This window comes from Oncorhynchus keta, chromosome 6 (genome assembly GCF_023373465.1).
Source record: "Oncorhynchus keta strain PuntledgeMale-10-30-2019 chromosome 6, Oket_V2, whole genome shotgun sequence".
Taxonomy (NCBI): Eukaryota; Metazoa; Chordata; class Actinopteri; order Salmoniformes; family Salmonidae; genus Oncorhynchus; species Oncorhynchus keta.
The window spans coordinates 41,093,114-41,112,922 of NC_068426.1; the positions used below are offsets into that span (position 1 = coordinate 41,093,114).

Here is a 19,809-nt window from a genome sequence, read left to right on the forward strand (position 1 = left end):
GTTGTACTGCTGGACTTTTTGAGTGCTCGATCCACACAGCAGACATTGTGGACTAGGTTAGGGATGCTGTGTTGTACTGCTGGACTTGTTGACTGCTCGATCCACACAGCAGACATTGTGGACTAGGTTAGGGATGCTGTGTTGTACTGCTGGACTTGTTGACTGCTCGATCCACACAGCAGACATTGTGGACTAGGTTAGGAATGCTGTGTTGTACTGCTGGAATTGTTGACTGCTCGATCCATACAGCAGACATTGTGGGCTGTGTTGCACGTGTAGTGCAAAATTTTACGGGCGTCATTAAGTAATCTACCTACGTTATATAGGTATGCACGTCAGTTTTGACTGGCCGATACCGATGTTGCCATTTTTAGCTAATATCGTCTGATTCTGATATGTTCACCGATATATTGTGCATCCCTACTGGAGACATAACTAGATCCCATGGTTTAACAGTGCGACAATCTGACTTTGTGCCCTACATGTGAGTGAGAATGAATGAAACAAAATGGCGGCATGCAATATTTACCCATGGCATATGCAACACTAGCACAGACAAATATATAGTTTACTATACTGCTGGAAGAAGCAGCATGTGTGTTATAGTACACGCTAAGGAAATGACATAGTTGGGTGACAGGCTGGTGACAGGTGGGTTAAACCATGTGGAGGGTGAGGATAGGGGTGTGGGTTAGGGTTAGATACAGTATGTGGCGACAGACTATATTTAAGGCCTAAAACCTGTCAGTCTCAATTACCCCTTAACCCTTCCCCTCCTCTCCTCACCCAGTTTGTCATTGGAGGTGATGATGTCAGAGGGGGGAGGGCCTGGGTCGATGGCAGCCATGATGCCCAGAGGGTCCAGCTGTGCCACGTGGTGACCCCGAATCTACAGGGGGGCAAGGGGCAAGTTCGGAAGAAGGGAGGGGACAAATTCAAATATGAAAAATAAACGAAACCGCAAAAGATAGCAGAGGGGAGGAAAGAAAAATCAAAAAGAGGTGAAAGACAAAATAAATCCAGAAAGCAAGAGGGAGGGAAGAAGAGAAAAAGATAAAGAATAAACAAAGGGAGGACAGAGGAAGAAGAAAGTAAGACAATCAATCAGAAAGGTAAAAAAATTAGTAGCTTAATCAGACTTGGCACACACACGGCAGCGAGGCGAGGCAGGCGGGTGCACGTTTCTCACCAACTTTTTTCAAGCCCACCATTACTGGGGCCTCATCAAAGTCTACAACACTGATGTCCAGAGGGTCCAGCTTGGCTATGTGGTGCCCCCGCACCTAGACACATACAGTGCAATGACACTCAGTGTGTGTGTGTATAATATAAGGTGCATAAGTGTGTGTGTGTTCAGAGGAACCTCCTCAACACAGGTATTACACTCAGTGTGTCAGTGTGTGTGTGTGTGTACAGTACCTGGTATGCTCGTACAAGCGACTGTACAGCCAGATGGTCCTCCACCAGCTTCTCCACGTTAGGTTGCACCCCGACCATCGCCTGGGCGTTAGCCAATCCCAGAGCAGCACCACCCAGACGAGGAGGGCTCTGATAGGCTGCGCCTGGTGGCGCCCCCGCGTTGGCATTCCGGAAGAAAATATCCCATGACTGCAGAGTGAGAGAGAGAGAGAGAGAGAGAGAGAGAGAGAGAGAGAGAGAGAGAGAGAGAGAGAGAGAGAGAGAGAGAGAGAGAGAGAGAGAGAGAGAGAGAGAGAGAGAGAGAGAGAGAGAGACAGAGACAGAGAGAGAGAGAGAGACAGAGACAGAGAAAAGAACAGAAAGAGGGCTTGGTTAGAAAACCATCAATCCAGGTATGCCAGGTATTTACCAATAAAGGACATGGTAAAATGGTAATTACACAGTAAAAACCTATGAATTACTTTTGCTTCTTTGGGATAAATGTAAAACCTAGCACCACTACAAGACACCATTTGGTACCAGGTAGTTACCAACTGCATTGCCGAATATTATCTATTGATCTTAGGTCGCCAAGCCAACGTTAAAGAGCAACTGACCCTAAAAAACAACTTCTCATTTAGACAACAACCTATGTGGTATTGATATGAGTCAGAAACAAAAACTCAGCAAAAAAAGAACCGTCCTCTCACTGTCAACTGTGTTTATTTACAGCAAACTTAACATGTGTAAATATTTGTATGAACATAAAATTCAACAACTGAGACAAAAACTGAACAAGTTCCACAGACATGTGAGTAACAGAAATTGAATAATGTGTTCCTGAACAAGGGGGGATCAAAAGTAACAGTCAGTATCTGCTGTGGCCACCAGCTGCATTAAGTACTGCAGTGCATCTCCTCCTCATGGACTACACCAGATTTGCCAGTTGTTGCTGTGAGATGTTACCCCACTTTTCCACCAAGGCACCTGCAAGTTCCCGGACATTTCACCCTCCGATCCAACAGGTCCCAGACGTGCTCAATGGCATTGAGATCTGGGCTCTTCGCTGACCATGGCAGAACACTGACATTCCTGTTTTGCAGGAAATCACGCACAGAATGTGCAGTATGGCTGGTGGCATTGGCATGCTGGAGGGTCATGTCAGGATGAGCCTGCAGGAAGGGTAACACATGAGGGAAGAGGATGTCTTCCCTGTAACGCACAGTGTTGAGATTGCCTGCAATGACAACAAGCTCAGTCTGATGATGCTGTGACACACCGACCCAGACCATCACGGACCCTCCATCTCGATCCCGCTCCAGAGCACAGGCCTCGGTGTAACGCTCATTCCATCGACGATAAACGCGAATCCAACCATCTCCCCTGGTGAGACAAAATCGCAACTCCTCAGCGAAGAGCACTTTTTGACAGTCCTGTCTGGTCCAATGACGGTGGGTTTGTGCCCATAGGCCACGTTGTTGCCGGTGATGTCTGGTGAGGACCTGCCTTACAACAGGCCTACAAGCCCTCAGTACAGCCTCCCTCAGCCTATTGCGGAGAGTCTGAGCACTGATGAAGGGATTGTGTGTTCCTGGTGTAACTCGGGCAGTTGTTGTTGCCATCCTGTACCTGTCCTACAGGTGTGATGTTTGGATGTAACGATCCTGTGCAGGTGTAGTTACACGTGGTCTGCCACTGTGAGGACAATCCGCTGTCCGTCCTGTTTCCCTGTAGCGTTGTCTTAGGCGTCTCACAGTACTGACATTGCAATCTATTGCCCTGGCCACATCTGCAGTCCTCATGCCTCCTTGCAGCATGCCTAAGGCACATTCACACAGATGAGCAGGGACCCTGGGCATCTTTCTTTTGGTGTTTTTCAGAGTCAGTAGAAAGCCCTCTTTAGTGTCCTAAGTTTTCATTAGTGTGACCTTAAATTGCCTACCGTCTGTCAGCTGTTCGTGTCTTAACGACCGTTCCACAAGTGCATGTTCATTAATTGTTTATGGTTCATTGAACAAGCATGGGAAACAGTGTTTAGACCCTTTACAATGAAGATCTGTGAAGTTATTTCGATTCTTATGAATTGTCTTTGAAAGACAGAGTCCTAAAAAAGGGACATTTATTTTTTTGCTGAGTTTATATTCTACTGTCAAATTTGACTACAAAGTAGAAATAGGATAATTTTGGTCATCAAGTCAGTCTCGTCCAAAACATTGTTTTGTAAGACTTCTGGTCGTGACTGCATCACAACACTAATGAAGGTTGGGTTTGTTTCCATCCTGCCCACAGCTGGCAGCACACAAGAAATCATCAATTTGGAAATCATCTTTGGATATTCACATTGGGCTAGTTAGGGACCTTAGGTAAATTACACAATATACATGGGACAATATGTTACAATTTCAATAGCTCAGAATTTCAAGGACTTAAAAACCTTAAACGAACTATAAATTGTTGAAATGCATATGTAGAATAGTGGACATTCACTTCCTCTGAGGAATACAGAGAATTCGTGTAGAGGGTCTATTCCCCTAATATATGTACTACCTGACTCCATAATTATTTGAAGGCTATAAGCCCATAATTGTATCCAGTGGGTATAGCCAAGGTTGAGAGACAGAATATTATAAAATGCACGTGCCTAGGTTTACCGTTATGCAATTATTAAGAGGCAAGGGAACAAAGAGCTAATATTGTGCAATCAATGTCCTAACATTCAATTATTGAGTGAACCCTCAGCTCAGAGATGCACAGTTAGAAGACTACGGTTTGTATCCATTTAAAAAATAATCTGATTTATTACAGTTACGCAATAAGAATACAGTTAACAAATGGTACATACCAGAAATCTTCACAATGAAAATAAATGTCTTTAACAGCATAGATCACCACTATGACATATATCAGGGGGTCGGTTTACCAATGACTCCAGGATCAACGTTTAAACCCAGCTTTTATTCTTCCAAGAGCGCCAAATCGCAGTATCTCCCATCATCGAATTAACATCACTTTGCATGGCTCAAAACATCAAAACAACGTCAGGAAATCAAAACACACATTCTTGGGATATAACTATTTTCTAAATTATAGCTCCGCTTTGAACTATGCGCTGTCCAACGAACAGAACAACAGTTTTTCTGTAACAATAAATCCATATCACTTAGAGTACAATGAAATATATAAAAATTCATAGGTCTTTATGAACTCCTGAAACAATCCAAACATGACAATTTCATTCACACAAGTAACATTCATTTAGTCAATTCAAGTTTCATAAGTCTTCACCTCTCCTGGCTACAGTGACCCTAGGACTTCTGTGGGAATGTCTCCTGGCTACAGTGACCCTAGGACTTCTGTGGGAATGTCTCCTGGCTACAGTGACCCTCGGACTTCTGTGGGAATGTCTCCTGGCTACAGTGACCCTCGGACTTCTGTGGGAATGTCTCCTGGCTACAGTGACCCTCGGACTTCTGTGGGAATGTCTCCTGGCTACAGTGACCCTCGGACTTCTGTGGGAATGTCTCCTGGCTACAGTGACCCTCGGACTTCTGTGGGAATGTCTCCTGGCTACAGTGACCCTCAGACTTCTGTGGGAATGTCTCCTGGCTACAGTGACCCTAGGACTTCTGTGGGAATGTCTCCTGGCTACAGTGACCCTAGGACTTCTGTGGGAATGTCTCCTGGCTACAGTGACCCTAGGACTTCTGTGGGAATGTCTCCTGGCTACAGTGACCCTAGGACTTCTGTGGGAATGTCTCCTGGCTACAGTGACCCTAGGACTTCTGTGGGAATGTCTCCTGGCTACAGTGACCCTCGGACTTCTGTGGGAATGTCTCCTGGCTACAGTGACCCTCGGACTTCTGTGGGAATGTCTCCTGGCTACAGTGACCCTAGGACTTCTGTGGGAATGTCTCCTGGCTACAGTGACCCTAGGACTTCTGTGGGAATGTCTCCTGGCTACAGTGACCCTCGGACTTCTGTGGGAATGTCTCCTGGCTACAGTGACCCTCAGACTTCTGTGGGAATGTCTCCTGGCTACAGTGACCCTCGGACTTCTGTGGGAATGTCTCCTGGCTACAGTGACCCTCAGACTTCTGTGGGAATGTCTCCTGGCTACAGTGACCCTAGGACTTCTGTGGGAATGTCTCCTGGCTACAGTGACCCTAGGACTTCTGTGGGAATGTCTCCTGGCTACAGTGACCCTAGGACTTCTGTGGGAATGTCTCTTCATTGAGATTGCCAAAGATGGTCTGTCATTCTACCAATGCCATAAATTGTGATTGTCATCATTCTGGGCTTTGGCGCCAGCAAGTCGCTCGATGCATCTTCATCACTGGCCTTCATCATCGTTCACGGTCTTTATTTTTCCACTGCACATGTACAAATATTGAAAGCATTTAAAATATTTACAAAATGTTGTCTCATTTCCCTAATTAGCCCCAGAGATAGGCTATCGAAAGTCAAACCAACTTTGCCACGGTCGCACACCAGCTAGCTGAAGCTAATTGGCTAAATAATTTAGCTAACTCTGCCACCTGTGAGCACACACAAGAGACACCCATATCAAACCACACCCAAAAAACCAACTCACGTTTGAATTCAGTCATGGTTGCTAGCATTTCCTAATGAACCAAATCTAAAATGAGGTCAAAGGAGGAAGTGCCCTTTAAACTAATTTAACACAAGGAGAGAAAACAAACAATATTCATTTAGTGCATTTCTCTTTTGATGTGACCCATACCATATCAGTCACAGTGAGTGCTTTTGAATAAGTTTTGCAAAATTTGCATTTTAATCTGATCAAAACGCTATCATTGAGCCAAAAACGACTCTACAATATACAAATCTTGATGTACAATAACATGCAGTTACACGTTCATTCAATCTGTCACACCAGCCTTCGCTTTGGATTTGGCTCCCCCCCCTCCTGCCCAGCTCAGGCGTTCGGCATCTCCGGCCTTCTAGCTTCTGCCGAACCTGGTTGCCAATCTCCCCTATATCACTGTATATAAACTCCCTCTGTCATTTTGTCTTTGTCGGTGATGCCGAAAACAAAGGAGCCAGCGAGGTGGTGTAAATGGAGTCCTTAGAGAAAGAAAGAACAAGATGATTGTCAGGAGTAGTGCAGTATTATCTTAAGGAGACGTATACTTGGAAAAAGAGAGGGATGAGGTCTAAAAGAGAGAGAGGGAAGAAGAGGGTCGGATAAAAATGGTGGAAAAAAGGGAGATGGTTTGTTAAAGAAGAATGGTAGAAAGTGTAAGCAGATGGAGCTGAAGACAGGAGGAGAAATGGAAGTGAATGAGGGTGAAGTATCGGAGGTGGTAGGTGTGGTGAAGTTAACGGAGACCGAGGAATGCATCGAGGGTCAGGAAAAAGATGAGTCTGTGACAGTAGGAGTGAAGTTTACGGAAAAAGTGGACTCTTGCCTTTTTGGCTGATCCATTTGTGGTTTCACGGTGGGTGAAAATAAGAGTTGTGGAATCGGTGAGGGTAACCAGAAGTGGTCTAGTAATAATTGTTTGTGTTTCTGTTGGTCAAAGGGAGAAGGCGCTCGGAGTAAAACCAATTGGGGCAAGAAAAGTGAATTGTTTCGCTCTCAAGAAAAGGGCACCAATGAAAGGAGTGATAACCGGGGTAGCAAGTAGATATAAAAGTTGACCAGCTGAGGGGAAAGATACCCAGTGTATGTGATGCTCGTCATTTGATGTGACACAGACAGGGTGGCGAGAGTCGGGAAACAGAAGAGTCATTGTCTGTTCTTTTGAGTTTTGAAGTTGAGTCCTTTTACTCGACAAAGAGAAGTTAGGATATATAAGTGTATGTGCTGAATACATTCCGGTATTACAGATCAAGCTTATGGGCATGTGGCAGCAGTGTGTAGGAGGGAGGGTCCATTGTGTGAGAAGTGTGCAGTAGGGCAGGAGACAAAGGAATGTGTAGCATTGGGGAATGTAGTGGAATGTGTTAATTGTAGGGGTGCCCATGGAGCTGGGGATCAGAAATGTCCCGTGCGAGAGAGATGCAGGTTGAGGTTTCCAGGGTTAGAATAGTGCAGAATTTGTCATATACTGAGGCAGTGAAGAAAGTAGAGGAAGATTGGTTTAAGGGGGAGGAGTGGTGAGAGTAGTAGAGATATACCAGTACAGAGGGACAGGCCAAAAAGTGATATACTTTTCAGTAAGATTGGATTTTTAGCATTTATCGTAATGGTTATCAACTGTACTGCAGGGATGGAATGGAAGTCTCAGAAAATGGAGGTTGTGGTGGCAGCTGCAGAATGGCATTTTGGTGTGGGAGACCTTACATCAGAAGAGTAACAGGGTGTGTTCAGTGGTGATGTCCCATCCTTTCAGGATGATGACATGAGGTGGGAATAAATACATATAATTAGTGGAGTAGGGGGGGGTGTTCATTTGATTTGATATCATTTTGAAAATAGTGAGTGTAGTATTAGACGGTAGGGTATTTATTTATTACATTGGTATTTTTCAAGCAAAGTATAAGGGAGTTGAAAATTGAATAGAAGAAGACTTTGTAAATGTTTCTTTTATCCTACTATTTCCTGAGTGGTTTATTATTATGTACTTTGGGTTTCGTCCTGCTTTTAGATATACACTGCTCAAAAAATAACACTAAAATAACACATCCTAGATCTGAATGAATGAAATATTCTTATTAAATACTTTTTTCTTTACATAGTTGAATGTGCTGACAACAAAATCACACAAAAATAAATCAATGGAAATCAAATTTATCAACCCATGGAGGTCTGGATTTGGAGTCATACTCAAAATTAAAGTGGAAAACCACACTACAGGCTGATCCAACTTTGATGTAATGTCCTTAAAACAAGTCAAAATTAGGCTCAGTAGGGTGTGTGGCATCCACGTGCCTGTATGACCTCCCTACAACGCCTGGGCATGCTCCTGATGAGGTGGCGGATGGTCTCCTGAGGGATCTCCTCCTAGACCTGGACTAAAGCATCCGCCAACTCCTGGACAGTCTGTGGTGCAACGTGGCGTTGGTGGATGGAGCGAGACATGATGTCCCAGATGTGCACAATTGGATTCAGGTCTGGGGAACGGGTGGGCCAGTCCATAACATCAATGCCTTCCTCTTGCAGGAACTGCTGACACACTCCAGCCACATGAGGTCTAGCATTGTCTTGCATTAGGAGGAACCCAGGGCCAACCGCACCAGCATATGGTCTCACAAGGTGTCTGAGGATCTCATCTCGGTACCTAATGGCAGTCAGGCTACCTCTGGCGAGCACATGGAGGACTGTGAGGCCCCCCAAAGAAATGCCACCCCACACCATGACTGACCCACCGCCAAACCGGTCATGCTGGAGGATGTTGCAGGCAGCAGAACGTTCTCCACTGCGTCTCCAGACTCTGTCACGTGCTCAGTGTGAACCTGCTTTCTTCTGTGAAGAGCACAGGGCACCAGTGGCGAATTTGCCAATCTTGGTGTTCTCTGGCAAATGCCAAACGTCCTGCACAGTGTTGGACTGTAAGCACAACCCCCACCTGTGGACGTCGGGCCCTCATACCACCCTCATGGAGTCTGTTTCTGACTGTTTGAGCAGACACATGCACATTTGTGGCCTGCTGGAGGTCATTTTGCAGGGCTCTGGCAGTGCTCCTCCTGCTCCTCCTTGCACAAAGGCGGAGGTAGCGGTCCTGCTGCTGGGTTGTTGCCCTCCGACGGCCTCCTCCACGTCTCCTGATGTACTGGCCTGTCTCCTGGTAGCGCCTCCATGCTCTGGACACTACACTGACAGACACAGCAAACCTTCTTGCCACAGCTCGCATTGATGTTCCATCCTGGATGAGCTAATAATAATATAAATAATATATGCCATTTAGCCGACGCTTTTATCCAAAGCGACTTACAGTCATGTGTGCATACATTCTAAGTATGGGTGGTCCCGGGGATCGAACCCACTACCCTGGCGTTACAAGCGCCATGCTCTACCAACTGAGCTACAGAAGGACCACACTACCTTAGCTACCTGAGCCACTTGTGTGGGTTGTAGGCTCCGTCTCATGCTACCACTAGAGTGAAAGCACCGCCAGCATTCAAAAGTGACCTAAACAGCCAGGAAGCATAGGAACTGAGAAGTGGTCTGTGGTTGCCACCTGCAGAACCACTCCTTTATTGGGGGTGTCTTGCTAATTGCCTATAATTTCCACCTGTTGTCTATTCCATTTGCACAACAGCATGTGAAATTTATTGTCAATCAGTGTTGCTTCCTAAGTGGACAGTTTGATTTCACAGAAGTGTGATTGACTTGGAGTTACATTGTGTTGTTTAAGTGTTCCTTTTATTTTTTAGAGTAGTGTATATAGTGCTTTAATAAACTCAGTAGTTCTAAACCTGCGACTGCCTCCTGCCTACTCCTCTCTACACTTGTGACAGAATGACCAAACCAAGAGAACAGGAAGCAGCAGGACATTCCGACCTTTCCGCCTTGAGCACCTTGCACTGCCTCTGACTCGGCATATTGATTAAGACTGGGTCAACCATGGTCAACCATGTGGTCAACGACACACATGCGCACGCGCATGCACACGCACACACACACGTAACTGTAACTGTTTCTAACCTGAGAGAAGTCTAATGAGCTTACAGGCTTTAGAGATTAGGCAGTTGTCACTGGAATACCACAGAGAAACCACAACGACCGCTAAACTTCAATGCAAATGTATGTATGTATGTGTGTGTGTGGAAGGGGCTTGTGTGTACATGCATGCGTATGCACATCTGCGTATGCCCCTATAGACCACACAATATTGCAACTCTCCGCACACACACACACACACACACACACACACACACACACACACACACACACACACACACACACACACACACACACACACACACACACACACACACACACACACACACACACACACACACCATCAGCCACTAAATCAAATGTGATTGGCCGCGTACACATTTGTGCAGATGTTATCACGGTTGAAGCGAAGTGCTTGTGTTCCTAGCTCCAACAGTGCAGTATTACCTGACAATACACACAAATCCCCAAAATAAGTCCATTGTCTTTTGACAGCTACGCCATTCTAACACAACACGTTGTCATGAACTAATGTTCCTAATCAGAAACCTTCTTCTCTGGCCTCCTGACACTGAGAATAAATAACAACCTCACAAAACACATGGAACAAATCTGTTCTGTTCTATTCACAAATTCACAAGCTTTTCTTATTTATATTTTTTTATTTAACCTTTTAATAAACTAGGCAAGTCAGTGAAGAACAAATTCTTATTTACAATGACGGTCTACCCCGTCCAAACCCTAACCCGGACGATACTGGGCCAATTGTGCGCCCCCCTCCCAATCACAGCCGGTTGTGATACCGCCTGGAATCAAACCAGGGTCTGTATAGTGACGCCTCTAGCCCTGAGATGCAGTGCCTTAGACTGCTGTGCCACTCTGGATTTGTTAAGTCAACTTGTCTATAATTAGATACTATACATGCAGCTTCTCTTCTGTCATTACTTGTTGCCCTAGTAGACTAAATAAACACTTGCTCACCGGAAAATGTCACACATCGATAGAATGCTTCAATCTATTTGACATTGGTAAAGTTATCTTGCATCTACTTCTCTCGAGCAGCAAATACAGGGAAAGGTGAGAAAATGCAAAAACAAAACAAAGGGGAAAGATTTCCCATGCAAATAGGAGAGGGGACAAAGAACATCCCTGTCTGGTACCTCTGTGTGTGGTGTAGCTTTTTGACCTTAGCCCATTAGTAAGGACAGTAGACTGAGGATTCCATAAAGTTGTCACCTAGAGTGAATTTAGTTAGAGCAACGAATAGGTAGGACCACTGCACACGGTCAAATGCTTTTTCAGCATCTTGGGAGAGCACAAGACCATCCACAGCACTTAGTTGGTAGGTTTCAATAACATTAAGAAGCCGACAGACATTATTACAAAAGTTACGGTCCTTAAAACTTCTTGTGACTCTCAAACCCGGATCCGGGAGCATAATCATCGCCTGACTCGAATTAGCATAACGCAACAGACATAAATCTTCCTAGAAAATATTCCTATTCATGAAAATCACAAGTGAAATATATTGGAACACAGCTTAGCCTTTTGTTAATCACCTTGTCATCTCAGATTTTCAAAAATATGCTTTACAGCCAACGCTAGACAAGCATTTGTGTAAGTTTATCATAGCATAGCATAGCATTATGCCTTGCTAGCAGCAGGCAACCTTGTCACGGAAATCAGAAAAGCAATCAAATTAAATAGTTTACCTTTGATGAACTTCGGATGTTTTCACACACGAGACTCACGAGACTCCCAGGTAGATAGCCAAAGTTAATTTTTCCCCAAAATATTATTTCTGTAGGCGAAACAGCTCTGTTTGTTCTTCACGTTTGGCTGAGAAATCGCCCGGAAATTGCAGTCACCACAATGCCGAAAAATATTCCAAATTAGCTCCATAATATCAACAGAAACATGGCAAACGTTGTTTAGAATCCATACTCAATGTGTTTTTCTAATATCTATTCGATAATATATCCGTCGGGACAATTATTTTTTCACTAGGACCGATTGGAGTAATGGCTACCTCTGTATTTTACGCGAGAATCTCTCTCCGAGCCACCATGTGACCACTTACACATTGTGCCCGCCTGCGGCTATTCTTCAACATAAATGCGTAAAACTACGTCACAATGTGGCCGCCTACGGCTATTCTTCAACATAAATGCGTAAAACTACGTCACAATGCTGTAGACACCATGGGGAATATGTAGAAAGCGTAAGCTCGTTGATGGTACATTCACAGCCAAATAGGGAGCCATTGGAACGCAGAGCTTTCAAAACCTGGGGCACTTCCGGATTGGATTTTTCTCAGGCTTTTGCCTGCAACATAAGTTCTGTTATACTCACAGACAATATATTTACAGTTTTGGAAACGTTAGAGTGTTTTCTATCGAAACCTGTCAATTATATGCATATTCTAGCATCTTTTCCTGACAAAATATCCCGTTTAAAACGGGAACGTTTTTTTTTCTCCAAAAATGAAAATACTGCCCCCTAGTACCAACAGGTTTTAATGAAGCCAGTGTGGTCTCATTTCACACTTAGTGGCAATAAGTCCTCTAGTCATGTGGGAAGGATTTTAAAAAGCAATTTTCTATCCACGTTCAGAAGAGCAATAGGTTTGTATGAGGAACAAGACTCTGGGCATTTTCCCTTTTTGAGAATAAGTGATAAGTTAGCTTCCCTCGGTGTTTGAGGGATGCAGTAATTTGAAAATGAGTGGTTAAACATATCAAGCAATGGCTCAAGGATCAGGCCCTGGAATTCTTATAGAACTCACTACAAAACCTGTCTGGTCCTGGGACCCTACCAAGCAATGGCTCAAGGATCAGGCCATGGAATTCTTATAGAACTCACTACAAAACCTGTCTGGTCTTGGGACCCTACCAAGCAATGGCTCAAGGATCAGGCCCTGGAATTCTTATAGAACTCACTACAAAACCTGTCTGGTCCTGGGACCCTACCAAGCAATGGCTCAAGGATCAGGCCATGGAATTCTTATAGAACTCACTACAAAACCTGTCTGGTCTTGGGACCCTACCAAGCAATGGCTCAAGGATCAGGCCATGGAATTCTTATAGAACTCACTACAAAACCTGTCTGGTCCTGGGACCCTACCAAGCAATGGCTCAAGGATCAGGCCATGGAATTCTTATAGAACTCACTACAAAACCTGTCTGGTCCTGGGACCCTACCAAGCAATGGCTCAAGGATCAGGCCATGGAATTCTTATAGAACTCACTACAAAACCTGTCTGGTCTTGGGACCCTACCAAGCAATGGCTCAAGGATCAGGCCATGGAATTCTTATAGAACTCACTACAAAACCTGTCTGGTCCTGGGACCCTACCAAGCAATGGCTCAAGGATCAGGCCGTGGAATTCTTATAGAACTCACTACAAAACCTGTCTGGTCCTGGGACCCTACCAAGCAATGGCTCAAGGATCAGGCCATGGAATTCTTATAGAACTCACTACAAAACCTGTCTGGTCCTGGGACCCTACCATTTTGCCATTTCTCAATTGCAAACATTATCTCTTCCTTGGTAATAGGGGCATTAAGGAAAGACCTCTGTTCTTTGGAAATAGTTGGGAGCTCAATCTTAGAAAATAAGTCCTCCATTAGTTTGGGTCCATCATTTGTCACTTCTGAGGCATAAATATTTGAATAAAATGTCTTAAATTGCTCATTTATCCATTTATTTTCATTTAAATGGTTGCCATCAGAATCAGTAATAGTAGCAATTGACTGAGAGTCTGCTCTCTTTTTAGCTAGGTACACCAAATATTTTCCATGTTTATCACCATGTTCATAAAGCTTTTGACTGACAAATCTAATTCTCTTTTTAGCATCCTGTGTTAGGAGAGAGTCCAATGTTGATCTAAAGACTGATATTTCCTTTAATAGGGCAGGAGTGGACATATTTATGTAGTCTTCTTTTTAGTTGCCAATTCACCATCTAATGTTTTTTTTGCTTTTCACGTGTTTTTCCACCTCTTAGTGGCTGAGTATGACATCATCAGACCCCTGGTGTACCCTTTACAGATTTCTCAAAAGAGCGAGTGGTTATCTGTTGATTGAGAGTTAATAGAAAAAATGCTTTAAACTGTAATAAAATGTGATGTAAATGTATGGTCTTTAAGAATGGTTGTATTCAATCTACAATGTCTAAGTGACCCTTTGAATTTTATGTCCAGGATCACATGATCAGAAATGACTATGCTTCCTATCCTAGCAGATAAAACAGTCTGCAAAGACGTCCTGGGCATAAAACAGTCATCTATTCTAGTCTGACATCCATGAGGTGCAGAGTAAAAGGTGAACTCTCTGTTGGAGGGATGAAAGGTTCTCCAGACATCAGCATACCCCAGATCATCACAAATAGCTTTAAGCGACCTAGCTTGAGGAGAGGGTGAAGCTATGCTGCTGGGAAACTTGTCAATAAGTGGGTTCAAAAAACAATTCAAATCCGATCCCATCACTGCAGTGACTGAGTTTAATTCTGAGAAGTCTAGAAATACATTAGTGATTAAATCAGGTGGGTTGGCAGAGGGGAAGTAAATATTCATCATGGAAATTTCCTTCCCTTGTAAAGTACCTTAAATTATGACAAAACAACCAAATGTATTTTTCACACAATTCAACACCTTAAGTGGTAGGTTATTTTTCATAAGAATTGCCTGGATGTAAACTGAGAAAAACACTTGACCCCTCTTGTTGCAATTTCAGATGCTCCTTATCATCCAAATGAGTTTCTTGCAACAGAGCAATATCAATAATTAATTTGTACTTTTTTCATTTTAATGGGGTTAAGGCTCCCTCTAATGTTCCATGTACATAAACGCAGTCTGTTACCTGCCATTGCACTTTGACAAACCAATATGCAGACTGAATCCTTCTGAAAAGATAGGGTGGTACCTTTCCCCATGGATTAAACTCTCCCCATTCTCACCGGGCCAAAACAAACTACACTGCCCAGCGTCGTCTGAGTTTGGCCGGGTAGGCCATTGTAAATAATAATTTGTTCTTAACCTGTTAAGTCGACCCTCTACTTTTTCGAACATTCTGTTAAAAATCGCGTAACATTTCAGCGCCCTGCTACTCAGGCCAGGAATATAGTATATGCATATGATTAGTATGTGTGGATAGAAAACACTCAGACGTTTATAAAACTGGTTAAATCACGGCTGTGACTATAACAGAATGTGCGTTTCATCGAAAAGCGCAGGAAAATCTGATCACTGAAAATGGAAATAAATATCCTTGCGCTACTTCCAGGAATTGTTCAAAGTGAACCGAATTAAATGAGGCCAAGGTTGCAGTGCCTACAGCTTCCACACGTTGTCTAGAGTCTTGTCATTTGATTCAGCTTTGATTCTTGGTCTAACCGAATCAAGGGAATCGATTCCCTCCGGTCTCCGACCGGATGTTTTGGTCGAGCTCTCTCCAAGACATGTTTTCGAGGCGGACACCTATAGAATTGACATCGCCTCCTGATGAATTTTATCGCTTATTAACGTGTACTAATACCTAAAGTTGCATTACAAAAGTATTTTGAAGTGTCTTGTGAAAGTTTATCGTCGACTTTTTGAATTTTAAAAAATGACGTTACGTTATGAAACGCTATTTTTTTCCGTTTATCACACAGTCTTCATAGATCGATATCTAGGCTATATATGGACCGATTTAATCGGAAAAAAAGACCCAATAGTGATTATGGGACACCTAGGAGTGCCAACAAAGAAGATGGTCAAAGGTAATTAATGTTTTATATTTTATTTGTGCGGTTTGTGAAGCGACGACTATGCTAATTATTTTGTTTACGTCCCCTGCGGGTCTTTTGGGGTGTTACATGCTATCAGATAATAGCTTCTCATGCTTTCGCCGAAAAGCATTTAAAAAATCTGACTTGTTGCCTGGATTCACAACGAGTGTAGCTTTAATTCAATACCCTGCATGTGTATTTTAATGAACGTTTGAGTTTTAACTAATACTATTAGCATTTAGCGTAGCGCATTTGCATTTCCAGAGCTCTAGATGGGACGCCTGCGTGCCAGGTAGGAGAAAGAGGTTAACTGACTTGCCTAGTTAAATAAAGGTTAAATTAAAAATTAAAAAATAGGATGTGAATGATGCTGAATGGTTGTAGACAAAGAAGTGCTCTCTAGTTAAATAAAGGTTAAATTAACATTTTAAAAAGAGGATATGAATGATGCTGAATGGGTGTAGACAAAGAAGTGCTCTCTAGTAGGTGAAGTAAAACATTCAAGGGCCATTTTCCAAAAGTGGAATTACAAATTTATCAAAGCAAAATTACTTTTCCATTGTTCCTCAACTGTAGCGTATGATATAACATTTTCTAGTCTTTAATTTTATCCCATGTAAAAAACACCTAACAATTACCACACAAAACATCTTTCCCAAACATTAGGTGTTCTGGCCTTCCCTTCTCCTTATTTTCAACTCTCGATTTCACAGCTTTTCTCTTATGGAATTAAACTTGTGTCTTTTTCGCCTCAGTGGATCAAACTGTTCTGTCCGAGCTCCCAGAAGCATTTGCTGTGTATTTGGCGTGTGTACAGTTAGGGCCCTAAAAGCTTAGGCTTACGCACCAACGTCAGATATTTTTTTTTAAAGAAAAACCTAAATGCCTATAAAAAAATTAAAATAAAATAAAAGCCTATAGATATTAATTGCACAAGAATGAATGGATTTTTAATGCATTGTTTTCTCTTTATTAAAAAAAACACAATATTTCTTGACTCTAAACCCGCTCACCCCGTGGATATAACCGCAGGTACTGCCAGTTATGAGTCAACCAACGCATCACTAGTGTGTATGCGCTCATGTGTGTTTGCCCTGAGCAAAGGTTATTGATCGTGGTGTTTGTATAACTCTTGTCCCATTGCGTTTTGAACATAAAGAGGCCATAGTCCTGGCAAGCAACTCCATGCACACGCGCACACACACACACACACAGACACACACAGTCTCCTACCTTGTGTACACTCCTAGGGTTCTCCAGCCACGCGTAGTACATCTCTTCCACATAATTAGAACTAGTCCCATTCAGAAAAGGCTCGGCCGACACCGACGCAGTGTAACTCCTCATTGGCTGAAACGTCCTCAAAGCCCCTCCCACAGCTGCCAACCTGGCCTGTGATTGGCTCTTGGCTGTCTGGGGGGCCGCGATAGGCCGTAGCCTAACAACCGTAGTCCTTATGCGGTGCATGGTAGCCTATTAGCTGTGGCTCCTCTCGCTAATCCTGGAAGTAGATCAAAAACACCTGTCGCCAGGAAACGCCAGGATTAGGAGGAAGTTATCCTCTAGATGCTGATTTCAGTTCAGTTGTGTGCTTCCCTCCTGAGATTAAGATTGAGATTGGAGGATGGGCAGCTGATCCTGGATCTGGGGCCTACAGGAAACTTCTTCCAGGAGCACGGGACACACAGAGTACACGGTGTCCTCTCTCTACTGCTTCTTTCTTTTACTCTCTCTCACTCGTTGTCTCAGGGGAGTTTTGGTCCAGTCCTGTAAATCGTTATTACTCGGGCTGTGTAGAGAGAGATTACATAATCAGACAGACACACGTTCCCACTGACCCAGCCTGTGCGCACATGTAACACATTTATGAAATGGGCTGGATCATATATCATTATTTATGTATTTAGACCAGGCTGCCTAAATGGCAAATAAGAGTCTGCTAAAAAAAAGACCGTAGTCACATTCACACTTACAGCCACACACTCCTCCACGTATACACACACAAGTAGACCTACGCACACACACACACACACACACACTAGAGGTCGGCCAATTAATCGGAATGGCCGATTAATTAAGGCCGATTTCACGTTTTCATAACAATCGGTAATTGTTTTTTTTTTTATATCATTTTATTTTTTATACCTTTATTTAACTAGGCAAGTCAGTTAAGAACACATTCTTATTTTCAATGACGGCCTGGGAACAGTGGGTGTTCAGGGGCAGAACGACAGATTTGTACCTTGTCAGCTCGGGGGATCCAATCTTGCAACCGTACAGTTAACTAGTCTAACGCAATAACGACATGCCTCTCTCTCGTTGCACTCCACAAGGAGACTGACTGCCTGTTACGCGAATGCAGTAAGCCAAGGTAAGTTGCTAGCTAGCATTAAACTTATGTTATAAAAAACAATCAATCATAATCACTAGTTAACTACACATGGCTGATGATATTACTAGATATTATCTAGTGCGTCCTGCGTTGCATATAACCTGACTGAGCATACAAGCATACAAGTATCTAAGTATCTGACTGAGCGGTGGTAGGCAGAAGCAGGCGCGTAAACATTCATTCAAACAGCACTTTCGTGCGTTTTGCTAGCAGCTCTTCGTTGTGCGTCAAGCATTGCGCTGTTTCTGACTTCAAGCCTATCAACTCCCGAGATGAGGCTGGTGTAACCGAAGTGAAATGGCTAGCTAGTTAGCGCGCGCTAATAGCGTTTCAAACGTCACTCGCTCTGAGCCTTCTAGTAGCTGTTCCCCCTTGCTCTGCATGGGTAACGCTGCTTCGATAGTGGCTGTTGTCATTGTGTTGCTGGTTCGAGCCCAGGGAGGAGCGAGGAGAGGGACGGAAGCTATACTGTTACACTGGCAATACTAAAGTGCCTATAAGAACATCTAATAGTCAAAGGTTAATGACATACAAATGGTATAAAGGGGAATAGTCCTATAATTCCTATAATAACTACAACCAGACTGGAAGTGTCACGTTGTGACCTTAGTCATTTTATTATGTCTTTGTTTTAGTATGGTCAGGGCGTGAGTTGGGTTGTCTATGTTCGTTTTTCTATGTTGTGTTTTGCGTTTGGCCTGGTATGGTTCTAAATCAGAGGCAGGTGTCGCTAGTTGTCTCTGATTGAGAATCATACTTAGGCAGCCTTTTCCCACTTGTGTTTCGTGGGTGTTTATTTTCTGTCTTTGTGTATGTCACCAGACAGGACTGTTTAGTTTCGTATCATTCTCGTTGTTATTTTTGTTTTAGTATTCTGAGTTGAATAAATATTGTCATGAACACGTACCACGCTGCGCTTTGGTCCGATCCTTGCGACTCCTCGTCAGAAGAAGAGGACGAGCGTTACAGGAAGCTTCAAAAGGAGGTGCTTGGAATAATTGTTTTTCCTCTGTCAACCATGGTTACCTGCAAGGAAACACGTGCCGTCATCATTGCTTTGCGCAAAAAGGGCTTCACAGGCAAGAATATTGCTGCCAGTAAGATGGCTTCTAAATCAACCATTTGTCGGATCATCAAGAACTTCAAGTAGAGCGGTCCAATTGTTGTGAAGAAGGATTCAGGGAGCCCAATAAAGTCCAACGAGCTCCTATAGTTGATTCAGCTGCAGGATCGGGGCACCACCAGTACAGAGCTTGCTCAGGAATGGCAGCAGGCAGGTGTGAGTGCATCTGCACACACAGTGAGGGGAATACTTTTGAAGGATGGCCTGGTGTCAAGAAGGGCAGCAAGGAAGCCACTTATCTCCAGGAAAAACATCAGGGACAGACTGATATTCTGCAAAAGGTAAAGGAATTGGACTGCTGAGGACTGGGGTAAAGTAATTTCCTCTGATGAATCCCCTTTCTGATTGTTTGGGACATCAGGAAAAATGCTTGTCTGGAGAAGACAAGGTGAGCGCTACCATCAGTCCTGTGTCATGCCAACAGTAAAGCATCCTGTGGCCATTCCTGTGGGGTTGCTTCTCAGCCAAGGGAGTGGGCTCACTCACAATTTTGCCTAAGAACACAAAGAATGGTACCAACACATCCTCCGAGAGCAACTT

The 19,809-nt window shown here is 43.7% G+C and overlaps 1 protein-coding gene across 5 annotated transcripts in view; it reads right to left on the bottom strand.

Annotated features, from left to right (window-relative positions):
- The window catches only part of LOC118377499 (2-oxoglutarate dehydrogenase complex component E1-like), a 58,249-nt gene that overhangs the window by 29,082 nt on the left and 9,358 nt on the right, over positions 1-19,809 (bottom strand). For 2 of the 5 annotated variants that reach the window (XM_052521554.1, XM_052521555.1), the window contains exons 2-4: positions 16,988-17,543; positions 1,420-1,608; positions 787-889 (exon numbers count right to left, since the gene is read on the bottom strand). In XM_052521554.1, the coding sequence (XP_052377514.1) occupies positions 787-889; positions 1,420-1,608; positions 16,988-17,221 (526 nt within the window). In that variant the 5' untranslated portion in view covers positions 17,222-17,543. Of the gene's footprint in view, positions 1-786; positions 890-1,189; positions 1,284-1,419; positions 1,609-16,987; positions 17,544-19,809 lie in introns of those variants that run through there. The other 3 variants (XM_052521556.1, XM_052521557.1, XM_052521558.1) reach the window with 3 other exon arrangements.